The 21,741-nt window shown below is 44.8% G+C and overlaps 1 protein-coding gene across 2 annotated transcripts in view; it reads left to right on the top strand.

The window, feature by feature from the left end:
* Window positions 1-20,689, top strand: part of LOC134957106 (uncharacterized) — an 80,719-nt gene extending 60,030 nt beyond the window's left edge. Inside the window, exons 3-6 of one of the 2 annotated variants that reach the window (XM_063938842.1) lie at window positions 1,514-1,716; window positions 2,845-3,212; window positions 4,073-4,329; window positions 19,417-20,689. In XM_063938842.1, coding sequence (XP_063794912.1) covers window positions 1,514-1,716; window positions 2,845-3,212; window positions 4,073-4,329; window positions 19,417-19,571 — 983 coding nt within the window. In that variant the 3' untranslated portion in view covers window positions 19,572-20,689. Of the gene's footprint in view, window positions 1-1,465; window positions 1,717-2,844; window positions 3,213-4,072; window positions 4,330-19,416 lie in introns of both variants that reach the window. The other variant, XM_063938841.1, reaches the window with a different exon arrangement.
* Window positions 20,690-21,741: the final 1,052 nt, after the last annotated feature.

Here is a 21,741-nt window from a genome sequence, read left to right as displayed (position 1 = left end):
TATTCATGCTATGCCACACATTTGTGCCCCTTAAACACAAAGCCTACAGTAGTGCCCCTTATACACAAACCCCAAAGTAGTGCCCCTTATACACATAATACCCACAGTATAGTAGAGACGTAAGGTGTGAAAAGAGCAGAAGAGCAATAAGAAAGGGAAGTCGGTGTCAGTGAATGTTAAGAGAAACAGTGTGTTGTGAGGGGAACAAGGGAAAAGGAGTGGAACAAATATGGAGTACAGATATGAAAAATGGGGTACAATGAGTCTAAAGAGAGGAGGGAGAAAGTCAGGTGGTAGGTGGGGAGAGAAAAGTGTGGGACAGCCAGATTCTTGACAGCGAGGGATAGTTGGCAGCCAGATGCTAGGCAGAGAGTCAGGGGAGACAGATGTCGGGTAGACAGACTGTGGGATAGCCATATGCTGGGCAGAAAAAGGGTGGGGGCAGAGGCTGGGCAGAGAGAGGGGGGACAGCCATAAGCTGTGCAGAGAGAGGAGAGGGATGACAGATGCTGGGCAGAGAGATGGTGGGAGACAGGTACTGCGTAGAGAAAAGTGAGGGACAGCCACATTCTGGACAGAGAGAGGTAGTTGGCAGCCAGATGCTATGCAGAGTGGGGGACGATGACGACGACAGACGGACGACACAGAGGGTGGATTAGCCATATGCTGGGCAGGGAGAGGTTGGGGGCAGATTCTGGGCAGAGAGAGGGGAGAACAGCCAGATGCTGGACAGAGAGAGAAGGGGAGGCATATGCTGGGCAAAGAAATGGAGGGCAGATGTTGGGCTGAGAGAGGGGGGCAGTAGTGTCTCGTGGGTCAGTGTGTGTGTGTGTGTGTGTGTGTGTGTGTGTGTGTCTGTGTGTGTGTGTGTGTGTGTGTGTGTTGGGGGGGGGCAGTTTGGGGTGCCTTTAATCAGCACTGGGCATGCCAACTAAAATGATGAAAAATGGGTCCTCGCAGCTCTACCACGGCCACTCTGCAGTGGCCATGCCCCTCACACAAGGCCACACCCCTTTTTCGGGATGCATGTGGCTACACTGCGCAAGTGTCCTGACACAGTGTACTTAAAAGTTTGGAGGTATGTGGGAGGGAATTTTTCTGCCCCTATTTTGCTTTCTAAAATGTACGGTATGAGCTACTGATAGATTTACTATGAATATGTTATTAGGAGCTGATATATATTAGCCAATTATTTGCATTTAGGTTTAATGGTCCTTTAACTTATATTAGGATTTGGAAACAGATATTATTCCCAGCTCATATAAAGACATGACTGCAAAGCAGAAAATTAAGCCAGAAACAGAAATTAATACGTTGATATATTTAGCAGAAGCAGCAGGAACTGCATGTACAGGAGTAGAAAATCATTCATGTTATCAGAGTGTGAGCAACCACTGAAATATGCACTTACTGTAGTTATTAATGTGGGAAATATCTTATTTTTTGTCAAATGAACTATCCCCAGCACCAACAGAAGACCCATCACCAACACCGAAAGATGAACTATCCCCAGCACCAACAGAAGACCATAAACCTGAGGGCACACTAAGCTGTCTCTCTCATGTAGCTGAATACCATCTACCCCTCAGCTTGGTGACTGAGGCCAATCTCGATGCATCTGATATCCACCTGGAAGACCCTCTGTGCAAGGCGGAGCTGAAGGGAGATGTCACTCTCATTAAAATACCGTTCAGTAGATGTGGATCTGATGTCCTGGTGAGATTTACTGTACTACCAGCAATTGCTTGTATTGCTGCGTTATTCTAGCATTAACTTCTAGCTTTTTATTTGCTACTTCTCTGGAGATACAGGGCGGGATATACTAATTGACATCGCCACCTATTGCACCAATTCCAATTGCATATGCCTAACATATGTGGTTGGTATAGCGAATTACAGCTCCTTTGATAAGAGTTGTCCTTTTGCGATGTCCGGGGGGCCCTGGACTTCAGGGTTTATGACACGGTAGGCGTTCTGAGCATGCAAAGCGTGACTGGGCAGCCGTGGGGCGTGCTGTTGGGGATACGACCGGATCCTTCACACCAGCGCTGTGGATAGAAGTCCATAGGCTTCTGAGGGATGATGCCAACAAAAGCTGGTGTTCCCCTCCCCAGCTGTGACCCGTGGCCAGCATTTAGAACATTCAGAAAATGCGGTAAATGGGGTTTTACCGTATTTTCTGTTTAGTACATCACACCCACAATATTGGAGGCTACAGACACAGTTCCACAAGAGCATTAGGGACACAGTTACCATTATTCCAATATTGGTGCTGATATTTATAATTCCTTATCACCACATGTTGTGGCAATAAGAACTGGGGTGTTGGCAGAATTACCAATAATCACATATCCCTGGTGGGCACCCATTCCTGCAATACGTAAAAGTAAAGTGATCTCTATGGTGAGCACCATTCTTCTGGTATCAGACCCCAGCTGCGCTAATGCATTAGTGTGGATGTGTAGATTACTGGGGGGTGGGCGACCTTGGATCCCTCTCTAGAAAACTTTGTATAACATAGCCCATAAGATTCACTATCGGTGCCAAGCTGTTGAATATTTTCTCAATTTAGTAGCCCCCATGTAAATGGAGGAATCACATCAGATATCTCTGACCTCCCTTATTAAATGCTGGAGATATTGACATTTTGTGTTGATCAGCCAAAAAACACTTTTAACAAGAGATTTCCCAAAAAATTGATTTGATAAATATGGGAAGGTAAAATGAATGTTAGAATATAGAAATCACTGTATTAGATGAACAGACACTTTTAATATTACGTTAGTGCCATTCTCTGCACACTACAATAGTATAAAACCTCCTACTATCTGGATGCTTCCACAGATTGAAGATGGGAAGACATACTATGTAAATACCATCTACGGAACAATCCCAGAGACCAGAGTACACCGCATTGAGATCCCAGTGAGGTGTGAAATAGAAACCAATGAGACCCTTGGGTTCTACTATCACCCTAAAGTCACAGACGTGGTCTATAAGAGTCACTATAACGTCTCCCTGAAGCTCTATCAGAACAGCGACTTTACCAACCTGATTACCAGGTATCCTTATGCGGTTGACATCCATGGTCATCTACACGTGGAGTTCAGAGTGGATTCAGGTGAAACGGGGATACAGATCCTGGCAGAAAACTGCAGGGCTTCCCCGTCACTGGAGGATACAGAGCGGACATACAATCTCATCCAGCACGGGTAATTATTACATACATGTAGACTTCATACAACATGCTGAGCAGAATAGGCGTGATATTGCCATGTTCTGGTGGGTACACTAAACTGATCACATCATTAGCAGTAGTAAACTGATCCATAAAGTGGCCCCACATTCCTAATGTCAGGTTGGAAGTACAGATGTAGCCACGCTTGGAATGTATTGAGTGGGAATTGCAGCAGCTAGGCGTAGCCGGGTGAGACTAGGTGCGCCCAGTGTGCTTGTATTTCCCATGGGAAGACACGGGGCAGGATGTACTAAGCGGAAAATGCTGTAAACCCCCTGTTTACCGCATTTTCCTGATGTACTAACCCCCGGCCGGCAGGTCAGCGCCGCTGCGGGGTACGCAAGCTTTAGCTGGTGATAGTCCATAGAAGCCTATGGGCTTCTCTCCGCGGCGCTGTGTGAGGGATCCAATCGGATCCCTCCCAGCATGCCGTGCGGCCGCCCCCGTCTCCCACGCATATGCGCAGACTGACTCCTGGGGCTGAATCCCGGAAGTCAGGCTGCCGCTGTGCATCGCGGAGGACAGCTCTTATCGGAAGAGCTGTCCTCCGCAATGCTGATCGCATGTGTTAGTACATATGCGATCAGCATCGTGGCGCAGGGCGGCGATAGGCGGCGATGCACATTAGTACATCCCGCCCACGATGAGAAGGGCTATATCTGTGTAAAGAGTTTAATGAAGAAAGGTGAAGACAGACCAATGTCAGGGAAATACCTCTATAATTGCATTATTTTATAGCAGAGGTAGGCAGTCTCAGTGTGGTGGAACTACAAGTACCAGCATGCCCTGTCAGATGATGTTTTTTCATGACATTCTATCTCTTCTTGTTCTCAGGTGTTCTAGTGACTCTACCTTGCAGACTCACCCAGTCTCAGACCACAGGCTACAACGCTTCAGTGTCCATGTATTTAGGTTTTACGACTTCCAGGAGGTTTATCTGACCTGCAACGTCATCATCTGTCACAATGATACTTCTCCAAACCACTGTACACAAGGATGCAACATGCGGAGACACCGACGTGATACCCACAGCTCCGACAGGCAGCTAAACTCAGCCAGGCTATCTCAGGGGCCTATTCTGTTTAAGTCTGGTGAGTATGTTCTAGTATATTTCTTTCATTTGTTTTGTGCCCGTCTTGTGGTATCTGTCTACATAACCCATAAATATCCAATTCCCAGCCACCAAAACAAAGTAGTTCAGCGGCAACAGTGCCCAGAGATATAACATACATACATCAAACCGACATAAACATACAGACATGTAACAGACAGACAGACAGACAGACCACAATCAGACATGCAAAATACTGTATATAGACATGCAACACAGAGACTTGCAGCAAAGACATGCAACAAATAGACATAAGCACGACATTACAGACATGCAACAAACAGACATACAATATACAGACATACAACAAGTAGACATACTACATGCAGTCTAGCAACAGACATGCAACTAACAGACATGCAACAGACATACAACATACAGACATGTAACATGCAGTCTAACAGACATGCAACATACAAACATACTACATGATATCTAGCAACAGACATGCAACAAACAGATATGTAACATACAGACATGCAACAAACAGAAACAGAAATACAATCTCAGATATGGGTCCAACGTGTTCAACTAATAACTGTATATTGGCCCTCATTCCGAGTTGTTCGCTCTGAGTTTTTCATCGCATCGCAGTGAGAATTCTCTTAGTACGCATGCGCAATGTTCGCACTGCGACTGCGCCAAGTAACTTTACTATGAAGAAAGTAAGTTTACTCACGGCATTTTCATCGCTCCGACGTTCGCATTGTGATTGACAGGAAATGGGTGTTACTGGGCGGATGCACGGCGTTTTAGGGGCGTGTGGCTGGAAACGCTACCGTTTCCGGAAAAAACGCAGGAGTGGCCGGAGAAACGGTGGGAGTGCCTGGGCGAACGCTGGGTGTGTTTATGACGTCAGCCAGGAACGAAAAGCACTGAACTGATCGCACAGGCAGAGTAAGTCTGAAGCTACTCAGAAACTGCTATCTCGGTTGTAATCGCAATATTGCGCCTACGTCGGTCGCAATTTTAAGAAGCTAAGATTCACTCCCAGTAGGCGGCGGCTTAGCGTGTGTAACTCTGCTACATTCGCCTTGCGAGCGAACAACTCGGAATGAGGGCCATTGTTTTTTAATTGATCCAGTGGAGGCGATATTCCCAGCAACACAGCTGCCAGTGTCTGATTCTGAGTCACACGCACCTCCTGTACGCCTGCATCTGCTCTGCATAAGCTGTAGTGAACATACACATCTTTGCTGATCCACCAGCAATTCTGTGTCATTTCTCTGCAGCCACTAAGTGGGCATTAATGGGTGGCATATGGGCACCATTAGTGCGAATGCATGCAAAAAAAAATGTTTTGTGTGTCAGGGGAGTGTAGATAGAGTTGCATCCTATTCTGAGTTATATATATGTCGGAGGGACGCCTATCTCACACAGACACGGATTTAGACCTCATGGGGCCCTAGGCAAGATAACGGTTTGAGGTCCCCTCACTCAAGCACTCCATAGCACTACTGTATATTTTTGTTCCTGATTCATGCCCCTTACATTATTTTTAATTTTTCCTCCTTATAGTATGCCGCTTACACACCATAATGCACCTTACATGTTACGCCACACACCGTAATGCCCTTTACACACCACAGAGTAATGCTCCTTACACATTATGCACCACACTGTAATGCCACTTACACATTACACCACACTGCAATGCCCCTCACACATTACGCACCACAGAGTTATGCCCCTTACATATTACATCACACACCGTAATGCCCCTTACATATTACATCACACACTGTAATGCCCCTTACACATTATGCCCCACACTGTAATGCCACTTACACATAATACCGCGCACCGTAATGTCCTTTATACACCACAGAGTAATGCCCCTTACATATTATGCACCACACCGTAATGCCACTTACACATTACACCACACTGCAATGCTTCTCACACATTACGCACCACAGAGTTATGCCCCTTACATATTACGTCACACACCGTAATGCCCCTTACATATTACATCACACCGTAATGCCCTTTACACATTATGCCCCACACTGTAATGCCCCTTACACATAATACAGCGCACTGTAATGCCCCTTACACATTATGCACCACACCGTAATGCCCCTTACATATTACATCACACTGTACTGCCCCTTACATGTTATGCCACACACCATAATGCCCCTTACGTGTTTCACCACACTGGATATGGAGAGAGAGGCAATGGTAAGAGAAGTGGGGAAGAGAGAGACATGGAGGGGAAAAGGTGTTGGGGGGAAGTGAGATATGTGGTGGACAGAGAGAGATGGGGGAGAGAGAGCGAGAGGTCGGGGGGAGTAAGCACAAGGCAGGGAGAGAGATGTATAAAGGATGTGAGGGGACAAAGGGGTACATTTATTAAGCAGTGATAAGAGTGGAGAAGTGAGCCAGTGGAGAAGTTGTCCCATCAACCAATCAGCAGCTCTGTATCATTTTATAGTATACAAATTATAGATGTTACTTCAGTGCTGATTGGTTGCCATGTGCAACTTCTCCACTGGCTCACTTCTCCGCTCTTATCACTGCTTAGTAAATGTCCCCCAAAGAGAGGATGTGAAGTGGTAATAGCAAGGGAAAGAAAAAACTGCAATAGCTAGTGACCCTTCAAATGATGGGTTCAACCAAAATACAGTTTGTACTGGGAGCTGTTATTCCTCCTCAGTGTCACCATGTACTGTGAATAATAAATAGCCGACACTTTAATGCGTGCTGATGTTGATAATTGGAGTCTCCCCAGGGGGGCACAACACTTACCAGCCTGATTCTCATTCAGCTGTTGCTCATGATTCCTGCAGCCACTGCGTTGCCTTCAGAGGACGAGGAGCGGGTCCCGCAGCCTGCTTCTGCTACACTATAGTGTAAGGAGGAGCCACCAGCGAGGAAGGTATTGGCTGTGCAGCTGTGGCCATACAGGCTACACAGTGTTGTTGCCTTTGCACAGCCAAAGTAGCAGGGATCTACGGTGCTTACACATACAGCCATGCCCTTATCGTGGGCGCAGCACTGTCACTGTGTGGCAGCGGCCCGCAGCTGCTAAAAAGGGAGAGGGGGGTGGCCCAATGGGGGTGCAAATATGGAGGAAGCGGGTAGAAGGTGCACAGACTGCTGCAGTGCACAGACGACGGGCAGCGATCCGCAGCACACATGGCAGGGTTGGGGCACAGAGATGTGCACCTTGTGATGTGATCGGAGGGGGAGATCGGTGCTCACCTCCAGCGTGTGCGGCTCAGCAGCAGCATCCAGATTCCACATGTGGGGCAGAGAGACAGGTACAGCCAGGGACGCCTAGCTTGCCTTGCAGTAAATCCGGTCCTGATCTCACACTAATCTCTTACACTCAGCATGGCGTAAATGCAAATTCCAATACATAATGACTGCGACTGCGGATGGAGAAACAGCGGGCAGCGCGATGTATATGCTGGAAGACGTGCGCATAGTTGCATTACCTATTCATTTACTGCCCCAAAAATGCTTCCGTATGCCCCCTTTCGGCTCTCTATGCCCCCACCCCCAAAGGTGCAATGCGGTCACAGTGCATGTGTGTTTACCGATATAGGCAAACTACGCTGCGGGATGCAGCAACGTACATCTCTGAATAAGAGTGGTCATTCCGAGTTGTTCGCTCTGTATTTTTTTCGCATTGCAGCGATTTTACGCTTATTGCGCATGCGCAATGTTCGCACTGCGACTGCGCCAAGTAAATTTTCTATGCAGTTAGGTATTTTACTCACGGCATTACGAGGTTTTTTCTTCGTTCTGGTGATCGTAATGTGATTGACAGGAAGTGGGAGTTTCTGGGCGGAAACAGGCCGTTTTATGGGCGTGTGGGAAAAAACGCTACCGTTTCTGGGAAAAACGCGGGAGTGGCTGGAGAAAGGGAGGAGTGTCTGGGCGAACGCTGGGTGTGTTTGTGACGTCAAACCAGGAACGACAAGCACTGAGCTGATCACACTGGAAGAGTAAGTCTCGAGCTACTCAGAAACTGCACAGAGATGTCTTTTCGCAATATTGCAAATCTTTCATTCGCAATTTTAAGAAGCTAAGATTCACTCCCAGTAGGCGGCGGCTTAGCGTGTGCAAAGCTGCTAAAAGCAGCTAGCAAGCGAACAATTCGGAATGAGGGCCAAGGTCCTGAGTACGGTATATAATTAGGCTTACCATACTATGCTTTAACCTGGGACACTCATGGATTACACAGGTTCTGTGGCTGATTAAAATCAGGTGAAATTCAGGCTTGAAGTCAGCCAGCCACAGAACCTGTGTAATTCACAAATGTTCCGGTTAAAATAGATAGTATGGTAGGGTTTAGTATGATCTACCGACAGTCACAATACTGCTGGTCATAATCCCGACAGCCATTGACCAACAGTCAAACTGCAAACACGGTCAAAATACCGACATTCATTATGCCGACATGGTCAAAATGCCGACATAGTCAGAATACCAACATTTTAAATGCTGACATGAGTTTTTCTGGTGTTTTTTGTGTCACTGTCAACATAGGATGGTGTGGACACCATGTAAGTGTACCGCGTCCCTTCACATGGCTCGCTGCGCTCGGAACACTATTATATTCCCCCTCCCTCCAGCTCCACTGAGATGGTAAAGTATGAACAAGTCTGTTTTGGGGGGAAAATTCCTTAAAAACTCATGTCGGCAATTTGACATCTAGGCATTTTAAATGTCGGTGTTCTGACTATGTCGGCATTTTGACATGTAGGCAGTTCAAATGTCTGTGTTCTAACTATGGCCCTCATTCCGAGTTGATCGCTCGCAAGGCGAATTTAGCAGAGTTGCACACGCTAAGCAGCCGCCTACTGGGAGTGAATCTTAGCTTCTTAAAATTGCGAACGATGTAATCGCAATATTGCGATTACAAACTACTTAGCAGTTTCTGAGTAGCTTCAGACTTACTCTGCATCTGCGATCAGTTCAGTGCTTGTCGTTCCTTGTTTGACGTCATAAACACACCCAGCGTTCGCCCAGACACTCCCCCGTTTCTCCGGCCACTCCTGCGTTTTTTCCGGAAACGGTAGCGTTTTTTCCCACACGCCCATAAAACGGCCAGTTTCCGCCCAGTAACACCCATTTCCTGTCAATCACACTACGATCGCCGGAGCGATGAAAAAGCCGTGAGTAAAAATCCTATCTTCATAGCAAAGTTACTTGGCACAGTCGCAGTGCGAATATTGCGCATGCGCACTAAGCGAAATTTCACTGCGATGCGATGAAAAATAACGAGCGAACAACTCGGAATGAGGGCCTATGTTGGCATTTTGAACATGTCGGTATTGTGAATGTTGGTATTTTGACTGTAGGTAAATGACCGTCGGTAAACCAACTGCAACCCAAATGGTAAGCCTGTTTTATAATGGTCAATGGGATAATTGTGAATCTCTGCAGGTCTCATTGATAGTTGGACTCTAGTACATTTACATTATCATTAATATTTACTAACACATATTCCGCTGCACTTTACGGAGAATATTTCAGTCACTCACATCAGACCCTGCCCCAGCAGAGCTTACACTCTATATTGCATATTGCATGTACACACACACACACACACACACACACACACACACACACACACCACACACACACACACACACACACACACCAAGATTACATTTTTTTGTCAGTACCAATTAAACTACAAGGGTGTTTTTTTTTTGGGGGGGGGGGGGTTGTGGGGGAAATCGGAACACTTGGATTAAAACCCACGCAAGCATGTGAAGAATACGCAAGCTCCACACAGATGGACCATGAATGGGAATTGATGTTTGACCACAGTGCTGTGAGGCAGTAATGTTAACCACTACGCCATCCGCACTCCCCAATTCATGTGCCTCACACAAAATTTTAGGCGCTCACGAGCAAGTAGACTACAGTAAGGGTGTACAGACACTTGAGCCACAGCCTCTGTCATTTGTCAGCATTTTAGGGTACACGTATTGTTACATATTTTCATCATCATTAATTCTGCACCTGCATTCTGCAGGTACAAAGTATGTTTCTGACAGCAGAATATCTGCACGTCATGAATACTATATGCTACAATAGTTAAGGTTGCACAGATTAGGTGATGTGTCGTACCTTCCTAAAATGTATCGTACCTACCTAAAATATAAATATGAAAGGCAAGTGTGCAGGCATAAATAGGCAACTTTTTACTTCCAACTCTAAGTCACTCTTTATGTGTGATGGGGCATAACATTATTTCATAGTATGGATGGTTTCGGTGCTTTCTGTTGGTTCTAGGTCATTTCTTATATGAACATTTCTTCAAGTGGATATCCTGAAATATGATGGAGAAAAACTGCATTAATAGTGTATATCGTAATTTAAATGACCTAAAAATATAACAAATCATCATTGATTGGTGTTAAACATGTGACGGATAAACTCCTGCACCGTAGTCCTACTGTGGTTGTTGGGGTCATGTTTCTCTCTCTGTACCCCTGTGGTCTTATTCCATGAAGATGTGTAGAGGAAGACAGGAACTGGTTTAGATCAATTTGAAACCAATAAGCTGTGTTTTCATGAACAGTATACAATATACGCTACTCTAAGAGGATGTAAATGCATCTTGGATATTTATTTAATAGCCCCATGTCCGTCGATGTTAGGATACTCAAAAAAAGTGATTAAGATCTACCCTACCCTACCCCACGAGCTCGCTGCCTAGGTGTCATCCTTGACTCTGATCTGTCCTTTGTTCCCCACTTTCAATCTGACTCAAGATCATGTTACATACATCTAAAAAACATATCCAAAATACGACCATACCTTACACAAGACACTGCTAAAACTCTAATCCACGCTCTCATTATCTCCCGCATTGATTATTGTAATAGTCTCCTAACTGGTCTTCCCAAAATGAGACTCTCACCACTACAATCCATTCTGAATGCAGCGGCGAGGCTTATCTTCCTCGCTAGACGTTCATCGTCTGCAGATCCACTCTGTCAGTCCCTCCATTGGTTACCTGTACTCTACCGCATTCAATATAAAATACTTTTACTCACACACAAGACCATTAACCAAACTACACCAACGTACATCACTTCGCTTATCACAAAATATCTCCCAACCCGACCTCTTCACTCTTCACAAGACCTGCGTCTCTCATCCACACTCATTACTCGCTCCCACTCATGACTGCAGGACTTTCATCGGGCTGCACCCACTCTGTGGAATGCCCTACCACGCACAATAAGACTCTCCTCTAGTCTCCAAACCTTCAAGCGTTCCCTGAAAACTCACCTCTTTAGGCAAGCGTATCAAATTCCAGAACCGCCCAGATAACTTTCATAAACCAGCCTATCAAATTGCATCCACTCTGTACAGTCCACACATATTCACACGTCTTCTCATTCTATGTAATAGATAGGCATATGTACACAAGGAAAGGTGCTATCTCCCTATAGATTGTAAGCTTGCGAGCAGGGACTTCCTACCTCTATGACTGTTATCACCCAGTTTGTTATTGTTATTTCAAATTGTAAAGCGCAACGGCATTTGCTGCGCTATATAAGAAACTGTTAATAAATAAATAAAATAAATAATTAAGATGCATAAGATACCCTATATATTTTTTTACGTTTTATTGCTTTTAAGTTTTTTTTTTAGCTATTATATGTGTATATAATTTTTATTTATTTTATAATTTGCTAACATCGATGGACATCCAGGTTATTAAATAAATGTACAAGGTGCATTTATATCCTCTTAAAGATGATCATATTGTGTATTGTTTATGAAACGTGGCTGGTTGATTTGAGCCACTGTAGGAGATTTATTTATTATTTATTTACAGTTTCTTATATAGCGCAGCATATTCTGTTGCGCTTTACAACAGTGATAAGACAAACTGGGTAATAGTAGACAGACATAGAGGTAGGAAGGCCCTGCTCGCAAGCTTACGAAGTGTGAGCTTGTCCAATGCATGCTTATCACCAATCAATGATGAGGTGTTATATTTTTATTTTTGTTTTTATTAAAGCTGTAGATATAACAGTAGTACAACATTTTCAAACAATAGAATCCAAAATAAACAAAAGAAAACATATCTGGTCGTACCGTCTTATTAACTTTGTTTTAAACATAGTAGGACAGACAGAAAAGTTGACTGTTCTTCAATCAAAATATATATAAAGAAATACAGACATTATAAAGCATTAATTATGAGAAATGTAGAAAAGGAAAAAGAGAGTAGAAAAAGAAAGAAAGTGAGAAATATGAAGAGGAGGGAATACAGAAGAAGTCAGTTGAGATGAAGTTTTATGTCTAGAGTTTTATACGGGGATGATTAAGTTACCATATAGGACCTGTATATCGGAGACTCCATGAAGTCAAACCACGGAAACCAGGTAGCGGTAAAGTCAGTGGTTCTTCCCATCGAGAAGGATATAAGGTCTTCCATGTCTAAAAAGTATGTAATCTTGTTAAACCATTGTTTGATCGAGGGTGGGGAGGTGGACCTCCAGAGAGCCGGTATCACGGCCCTTGCAGCGTTGCTAAGGTGTCTCAGAAGTGAGCACTTATAAGAATGTGCACTTGCTGAGGTAAGATTAAAGAGCCAAAACTCAGGCTCCCTGGGTATCACATCTCCCACTATCAGCTCGGAGCATCTAAAAACGTCTTTCCAGAAAGGAATTATTAAAGGGCAGTCCCACCAGATGTGTAAAAAGCTCCCTGGAGCCCCCTTACACCTCCAACAGAGATTCGAAAGGGTAGGAAACATTTTATTAAGGACACGGGGAGTCCTGTACCATCTATATATAAGCTTATATACCGTTTCCTTCGTCGACAAACATAGAGAGCTTGCCTGAGCATTACGAAATATAGTGTCCCAATTGGCCTGAGAGTCTATCCCTCGCATTTCCTTTTCCCAAGAAGTCATGAAGGCAGGGGGTTGGGAAAACAGGTCCTCCACAATAAACGCATAAATTTGGGAGATGGTATGTGTAGGGGAGCAAGTGGAAACGCATAGTTTTTCGAAATTAGTGAGACCTCTAGTTATGTCAGAGAAATTCTTGGAGGACGCTAGAAAATGATGAACCTGAAGGAACTTCCAAAAGTCGACGCTTGATATTTTCCAGAGTGACTGAACATCTGAGAATGAGCGCACTCTACCCGAACTCACCAGCTGACCGACCCTGAAAAGCCCTGCCTCAGCCCAAGAAGCAAAGGCCAGGCTGTGGAGTCCAGGAACAAATTCGGGGTTATGAAGAAAAGAAGTCAAGGGGGACCACTTAGAAGAGATGTGGGTCTTTAACCTGAGCTTGTGCCATACTTTAAGCGTGGGGGTGACCGTAGGGTGAGCGATTTTCGGGAGGGAGGGCAGCCATGGAACTATTTCTATGTAATGTGGGAGACAGCCTTCTTCCAAAAGCACCCATTGTTTACAGTCTTTGGCCCTTGTCCATTCCAAAACTCTATTTAATTGTACAGCATGGTAGTAGCTGGGAATATGAGGGAGTTGTTGTCCCCCTTGATGTCCTCTCCGGAATAGAATGTCATGTTTAAATCTAGGAGCTTTACCTCCCCAGACAAACGTACGAATGAGGTTCTGAACGTCCCTGAACCACAGAGGAGGAATGTATATAGGGAGGGTTTGAAGAAAGAATAGAATCCTGGGGAGAGCGTTCATTTTGACCACGTTAATCCTACCAAACCAGGATAAACGCAATTTCTTCCATTTCTGGAAGTCTAAACGGAGTGTTTTCAACAAGGGGCCGAAATTTAAGGGAAATATTTTAGATAAATCGTTAGATAGCATTACCCCCAAGTACTTAACTTTGTGTTCGTGCCAGGTAAAAGGGAAAGAACCCTTCAGACCCGTCAGCACGCCAGGGGAAGTAGTTAGGTTCATTGCTATGGATTTGGAATAATTTATCTTAAAATTAGAAAGGGCTCCGAACCTATCAAATTCTAGCATCAAATTTGTGAGAGAAGTCACCGGGTTTGAAATTAGGGCAAGCAAATCATCGGCATACAGAGCTAATTTGTATTCGCGTCCTCTTACTAATAACCCAGAGATATTTTGGTTAGCCCTAATGCTTCTCGCTAAAGCTTCCATGCATAAGACAAAAAGTAAAGGGGATAACGGGCATCCCTGTCGTGTGCCATTGGAAATGGTAAAGGGGTCCGATAAGGAGCCATTAATCTTAATTTTGGCAAACGGCGTAGAGTAGAGGGATAAAATTCTATGGAGACAAGCGTTGCCAAGCCCCAGGTGCCTCAGGATGCCGGACATAAAGTCCCAATCCACCCTATCAAACGCTTTTTCAGCATCAGTTGACAGTATAATTGAGGGGGATGTGGCCTGGTTGGCATAATAGATCATATTAAGCACCTTAGAGGTATTATCTCTGGCTTCCCGACCCAAGACAAACCCCGCCTGGTCTCCATGAATTAAATCTGGCAACAGCAATTTAAGGCGATTTGCAATCAGCTTTGCGAAGAATTTTATATCTAAATTTAATAGTGAGATCGGCCGGTAACTGGAGCAGAGGCTGGGGTCTTTACCCTCCTTGGGCAAAACTGTGATATGTGCCTCTAGGGATTGTGAAGCGAACTGTGATTTTTCCGACACGGTGTTAAAAGCTCTTGTGAGAATGGGGGTTAATTTCTCCTTAAAGGCCTTATAATAAGCAATAGTGTACCCGTCGGGGCCCGGACTTTTGCCATTGGGGGAGGATTCGATGACTTTTAAAACCTCCTCAGGGGAGAAGGGTGTGTCCAAACCCTCTGCATCTTCTCTTGACAAAGTAGGGTAATCTATGCTGTTTAAATAATCTGCTATGGCTGTTTGGTGTGAAATCTTGTCTGCCCTCCCAGACGGCCCAGAAAGATTGTACAGGGCGGAGTAATAAGCCTGGAAGGCTTTAACTATGTGGAGAGTCTCGTGGAGGGGTTTCCCCCGACCATCCTTAACGCAATGAATAAAAGTAATAGCACGTTGTTCACGAAGAGCCCTGGCTAACAATTTCCCCGGTTTATTGCCCCATTGATAATATCTGCTTCGACATTTCCGGTAGGAGAACTTGACTCTATCGGAAAGCAGTCTGTTCAAATCTGCCCTAGCTGTCTCGAGATCTGCATAATGTTGAGGAGTGTGGGACTTCTTATGTAAGAGTTCTAAGGGTTTTATTTTAAATAATAGATCCTCTCTGAGCTGTTCCCTCTGCTTTTTGCGTCGAGAGCCTATCTGAATGCAAACCCCTCGCAGGACACATTTATGTGCCTCCCACACCGAAAGTTTATATATATCGTCTAGGTCATTGTCGCCCATATAGGAGTCTATAGCCGCTCCTATTTGAGAGCGACATATCTCATCTTGTAAAAGTGTGTCGTTGAAACGCCATGACCATTGACGCCGTGGACTTGATGGAAGGCGTATCGTGAGATTAACAGGGGCATGATCGGACCATACAATCTGTCCTATAGAGGTGTCCGAAATTAGGTGTAGGTGTCGGTGGCTTAGAAACAAGTAGTCAATCCTAGAATATGTCTGATGGGGATGGGAAAAGAAAGAGTAGTCTACCTCTGAAGGGTGTGTCAGCCTCCACGTGTCGATCAGCTGGTGGTCAAGCAAAGCGCGTCTCACCCTTCTATACTCCTTCTCCGGTTTATGAGATACCTTTTTAGATGAGTCGTGGAGAGGGTCGAGAGTCCAGTTCAGGTCGCCTCCCATCACCACCACTCCCTCCATAAGAGGCTCGGCGAGTTCCAGAACCGAGGTCAGGAAGGAAGGCTGCTTAATATTGGGAGCATATACAGTCAAAAAGGAAAAGCGTTGATTATGGATATCACACTTTACCAGCAACCCCCTGCCCTCCACTAGTCTATGAGATGTGACATTTTGAACAGGCAAGTGACGAGCAAACAGAATAGCTACACCTAGTGTCTTACCAGAGGGATTATTAGTCATAAAGACATGGGGATAATAATGACATTTAAGTGACGGTACATGGCCAATCTTAAAATGAGTTTCCTGAATAAAGGCAACGTCCACTTTCTCATCTCTAAGCCATTTGAGAAGTTTGGACCTTTTCTCAGGAATATTTAAGCCCTTAACATTGAGGGAAGTAACATGTAAATCACCGTGACTCATTATAGCCTAAACCTAAACAGATTTATATCAGTCATCTCAACCATAGTAAAGGGAGAAGAAGAAATATTTTTATTTTTATGTCAATTGAACACCTTGATATGATATTCACTTTTATTACTTTTTCTCCCATATTTATTGAGATATTCACTTAAAAAAATTGGATTTTAATACCTACCGGTAAATCCTTTTCTCTTAGTCCGTAGGGGATGCTGGGGACACCATTAGAACCATGGGGTATAGAAGGGATCTGCAGGAGACATGGGCACTTTAAGACTTTGAAAGGATGTGAACTGGCTCCTCCCTCTATGCCCCTCCTCCAGACTCCAGTTATAGGAACTGTGCCCAGGGAGACGGACATTTCGAGGTAAGGATTTATTGTTAAACTAAGGTGAGATTCATACCAGCTCACACCTCAACCATGCCGCACAACGTGGCATTCAACAAAACAAAGGCCAACAGCATGAACAATTGCAGCAACAGGCTGACAATAAACGTAACACAACATATGTGTAACCATAACTATTAACTGCAGATACAGTACGCACTGGGACGGGCGCCCAGCATCCTCTACGGACTAAGAGAAAAGGATTTACCATTAGGTATTAAAATCCTATTTTCTCATACGTCCTAGAGGATGCTGGGAACACCATTAGAACCATGGGGTTATACCAAAGCTCTAGAATGGGCGGGAGAGTGCGACGACTCTGCAGCACCGATTGACCGAACTTAAGGTCTTCATCGGCCAAGGTGTCAAACTTGTAGAACTTTGCAAAAGTGTTTGACCCCAACCAAGTAGCTGCTCGGCAAAGTTTTAATACCGAGACCCCCCCCCCCCCCCCCCCGGGCAGCCGCCCAGGATGAGCCCACCTTCCTAGTGGAATGGGCCTTCACTGATTCCGGTAATGGTAATCCAGCCGTGGAATGGGCCTGCTGAATCGTGTTACAGATCCAGCGTGCAATGGTCTGCTTGGAAGCATACAGGACTGTTTTCTTAATCTGAGCCGTTCTGGCGACATAAATCTTCAAAGCTCTGACCACATCCAGAGACTTTGCCTCAACGAAGTCATCAGTAGCCACAGGTACCACGATAGGTTGGTTTATGTGGAAAGATGAAACCACCTTCGGTAAAAATTACTGACGTGTCCTCAATTCAGCTCTATCTTCATGGAAGATCAAATAAGGGCTCTTGTGAGACAAGGCTGCTAACTCGGACCCCCGCCTTGCAGATGCCAAGGCCAACAGGATGACCACTTTCCAAGTGAGGAATTTCAACTCCACCTTCTGCAAAGGTTCAAACCAATGTGATTTGAAGGAACTGCAACGCCACATTAAGGTCCCTTGGTGCCACTGGAGGCACAAATGGAGGTTGGATATGCAACACGCCTTTCACGAAAGTCTGAACTTCTGGAAGGGAGGCCAATTGTTTCTGAAAGAAAACCGATAAGGCTGAAATCTAAACCTTAATTGAGCCCAATTTTAGGCCCGCATCCACACCTGCTTGCAGAAAATAGAGAAACCGTCCTAACTGAAACTCTTCCGTAAGAGCCTTCTTGGATTCACACCAAGAAACATATTTTCTCCAAATACAGTGGTAATGTATAGACATTACCCCTTTTCTGGCTTGAATAAGTGTGGGAATGACTTCACTGGGAATACCCTTACGGGCTTGGATTTTGCATTCAACTGCCACGCTGTCAAACGTAGCCGCAGTAAGTCCTGATACACGCACGGCCCCTGTTTTAACAGGTCCTCTCGTAGAGGAAGAGGCCAGGGATCTCCGATGAGTAAGTCCTGAAGATCTGGATACCAAGCCCTCCTTGGCCAGTCCGGGACAATGAGGATCTCTCAGATCTTTGTTCTTCTTATGATCTTTAGAACTTTTGGAATAATAGGAAGTGGAGGAAACACATACACCGACTGAAACACCCACGGCGTCACCAGAGTATCCACTGCAATCGCTTGAGGGTCCCGTGACCTGGAACAATATCTCTGAAGCTTCTTGTTGAGACGAGAAGCCATCATGTCCACTTGAGGAACTCCCCAACGACTTGTCACCTCTGCGAAGACTTCTTAGTGAAGGTCCCACTCTCCTGGATGGAGATCGTGTCTGCTAAGGAAGTCTGCTTCCCAGTTGTCCACTCCTGGAATGAAGATCGCTGACAGAGCGATTGTATACTTTTCCGCCCAGCGGAAAATGTTTGTGGCTTCTGCCATCGCCGCTCTGCTTTTTGTTCCGCCCTGACAGTTTATGTACACTACTGCTCTTACATTGTCCGACTGGATCAGTACAGGCAGATCTCAAAGAAGATGTTCCGCTTGTAGGAGGCCATTGTAAATGGCCCTTAGCTCCAGAACTTTTATGTGGGGACAAGTTTCCTGACTTGACCATCTTCCTTGGAAGTTTTCTCCCATTGTGACTGCAATGGGAGAAGTATTTTCAGAGAAACTCAGTAGAGCCCCCTGTAGTGCATCCAGCCTCACTGGGCACAATTCTAAAACGAGTCTGGAGGAGGGGCATAGAGTGAGAAGCCAGTTCACACACTTTCAAAGTCTTAAAGTGCCCATGTCACCTGTGCCCCATGGTTCTAATGGTGTCCTCAGCATCCTCTAGGACGTATGAAAATTTTTCAGATGAGAATACCTAGAGGCAATAAAAAATATGTTTTAACCAACCTCTGCATCTTATAGATCATTCCAAGGAGGCCAGTTGAAAGGCTCCTTTTGTTCCTGGCTGCACATCCTTTCCCTCATCTGTTTCCTAAGAAGCATTTGGCACCAGCCACCCACACTTCCATTATTCCATCGTATGCAGACTGTAGAGTTGAGATCATGTACATTAGCCACACTGAGCAGCAACCATGGTCAGACTCAAATACAGCCCTAAGACTTACCCCAGCAAAATCCCGGTATGATGAATATCTGTAACTTTGTCTCCAACTTTTTCTGCAGGTCAAATCCAGGCGGATCATACTGTCCCATCCTCCGTGCTTGTGGCTGTGGTGGGTGTTATGGGCTTCTTGTCTGTGCTGGGGTTTGTGATCCAAAAACATCATTATAGGAGAAATAAATATGCCCTGCTGGGAAATGGGAGCCAGCAACAGTAAAACAGGACAGAAAATCAGCAGACGTGGAAGATTAAATTTAGTTTTCACAGTAGTGATTGTGGTAATATTTAATAAGACGGAATGAATTATATTTCCACCAGCCAATAATAGTTGCGAACCTGATCTCTCTATCCAGGGGCCAATTGGCCATAGAGCTCCCCAGGAAGATCCCCGGTAAGCCAACGTATCTGCTGGTCCTGTTTTGTGTGTTGTCATGTGGCCCCACCCCTCACATGACAGGTAGCCCACCACACTCAGTCCCCATTAATTATGTTATTCCATCTCTGCAGTACAGCAACTCTACCATCCAGTGATGCTGCCTTGGCTACACGGTATGTTATACCTTACACAAGACACTGTAAAAACTTGAAACCATGCTCTCTGTATCTCCTGCATTGATTATTGCAATAATCTTTTTACTGGTTTTACCAAAAAGAAGCTCACACCACTGCAATCCATTCTGAATGCTGCTGCGAGGCTAATCTCCCTTGCTAGACATTTATCATCTGAGTATCTACTCTGTCAGTCTCTCCATTGGTTACCTGTATTCTACCGTATTCAATCTAAAATACTTTTACTCACTCCCAACCCGACCTCTTCGCTCTTAACAAGATCTACGTCTCTTATCCACACTCATTATTCACTCCCACTCACTATTTCAGGACTTCTTCGGACAGCATCCACTCTGTGGAATGCCCTCCCAAACACAATAAGACTCTCCTCTAGTCTCCAAACCTAAAAGCATTCCCTGAAAACTCACCTCTTCAGACATGCTTATCAAATTCCAGAACCGCCCACAACCTTGAAAAACTTTCCAATTACATCCCCAATGTACAGTCCACACATATCCTCACATATTTTCTCTTTTGTCGCTTTCCCATCCTTCTGACCCTAGGCCAACATGACTATGTGACCATATAATATAGCCCGCCAAGAACCTTTGCAATCTAGTGGACCATTATTCAATACATAACACCTATCTTTGTGTATCAATGCATATTTTCCTATAGATTGTAAGCTTGTGAGCAGGGCCCTTCTACCTCTGTCTGTCTGTTATTACCAATTTTTGTTTTATAACTGTTGTAAAACGCTATGGAATTTGCTGCTCTATATAAGAAACTGAATAAATAAATAAATACAAATTTGAAATACATAATGCACTATATGTCTTTATATTGCTACACTTGTGATTACTTACGGATACAAGTTCTGCTATGTACAGTACCACTGTTTTTTAGTAACACCATATATTGGCCCTCATTCCGAGTTGATCGGTCGCAAGGCGAATTTAGCAGAGTTACACACGCTAAGCCTACGCCTACTGGGAGTGTATCTTAGCATCTTAAAAATGCGACCGATGTATTCGCAATATTGCGATTACAAACTACTTAGCAGTTTCTGAGTAACTTCAACCTTACTCGGCATCTGCGATCAGTTCAGTGCATGTCGTTCCTGGTTTGACGTCACAAACACACCCAGCGTTCGCCCAGGCACTCCCACCGTTTCGCCGGCCACTCCTGCGTTTTTTCCAGAAACGGTAGCGTTTTCATCCACACGCCCATAAAACGCAGTGTTTCCGCCCAGTAACACCCATTTCCTGTCAATCACACTACGATCGCCGGAGCGAAGAAAAAGCCGTGAGTAAAAATACTTTCTTCATAGTAAAACTACTTGGCGCAGTCGCAGTGCGAACATTGCGCATGCGTACTAAGCGGATTTTCACTGCGATGCGATTAAAAAGAACGAGCGAACGACTCGGAATGAGGGCCATTGTTTCAAGGATTACCATTGTTAGTTCTCTCATAAACTCAAAAAAATAATTTAAAATAACTTTTGGATTCTTTCCATAATAATAACAACACATTTATACTTGGGGACCCATTGGCACACTACCCCTTGGGGACCTAGAACAATTGCACACTACAACTAGAGAACCCAGAACAATGGTAAACAGCCAGTAGGGGACCCAGACAAATGGCACACTACCACTTGGGGACCCCCAAAAAAGTACACTACCACTAGAGTACCCAGAAAAATGGCAAACTACCACTTTAGAACCCAGAACAATTACACTTTACAAATAAGGAACTAAGAGCAATGGCACACTACCACTTGGGGACCCAGATCAATGGCACACTACCTCTTGGGAAACTAGAACAGTGGCAAACTA

This window comes from Pseudophryne corroboree, chromosome 9, assembly GCF_028390025.1.
Source record: "Pseudophryne corroboree isolate aPseCor3 chromosome 9, aPseCor3.hap2, whole genome shotgun sequence".
In the NCBI taxonomy this organism is placed as follows: domain Eukaryota; kingdom Metazoa; phylum Chordata; class Amphibia; order Anura; family Myobatrachidae; genus Pseudophryne; species Pseudophryne corroboree.
This window is presented reverse-complemented; position numbering and strand designations above follow the sequence as displayed.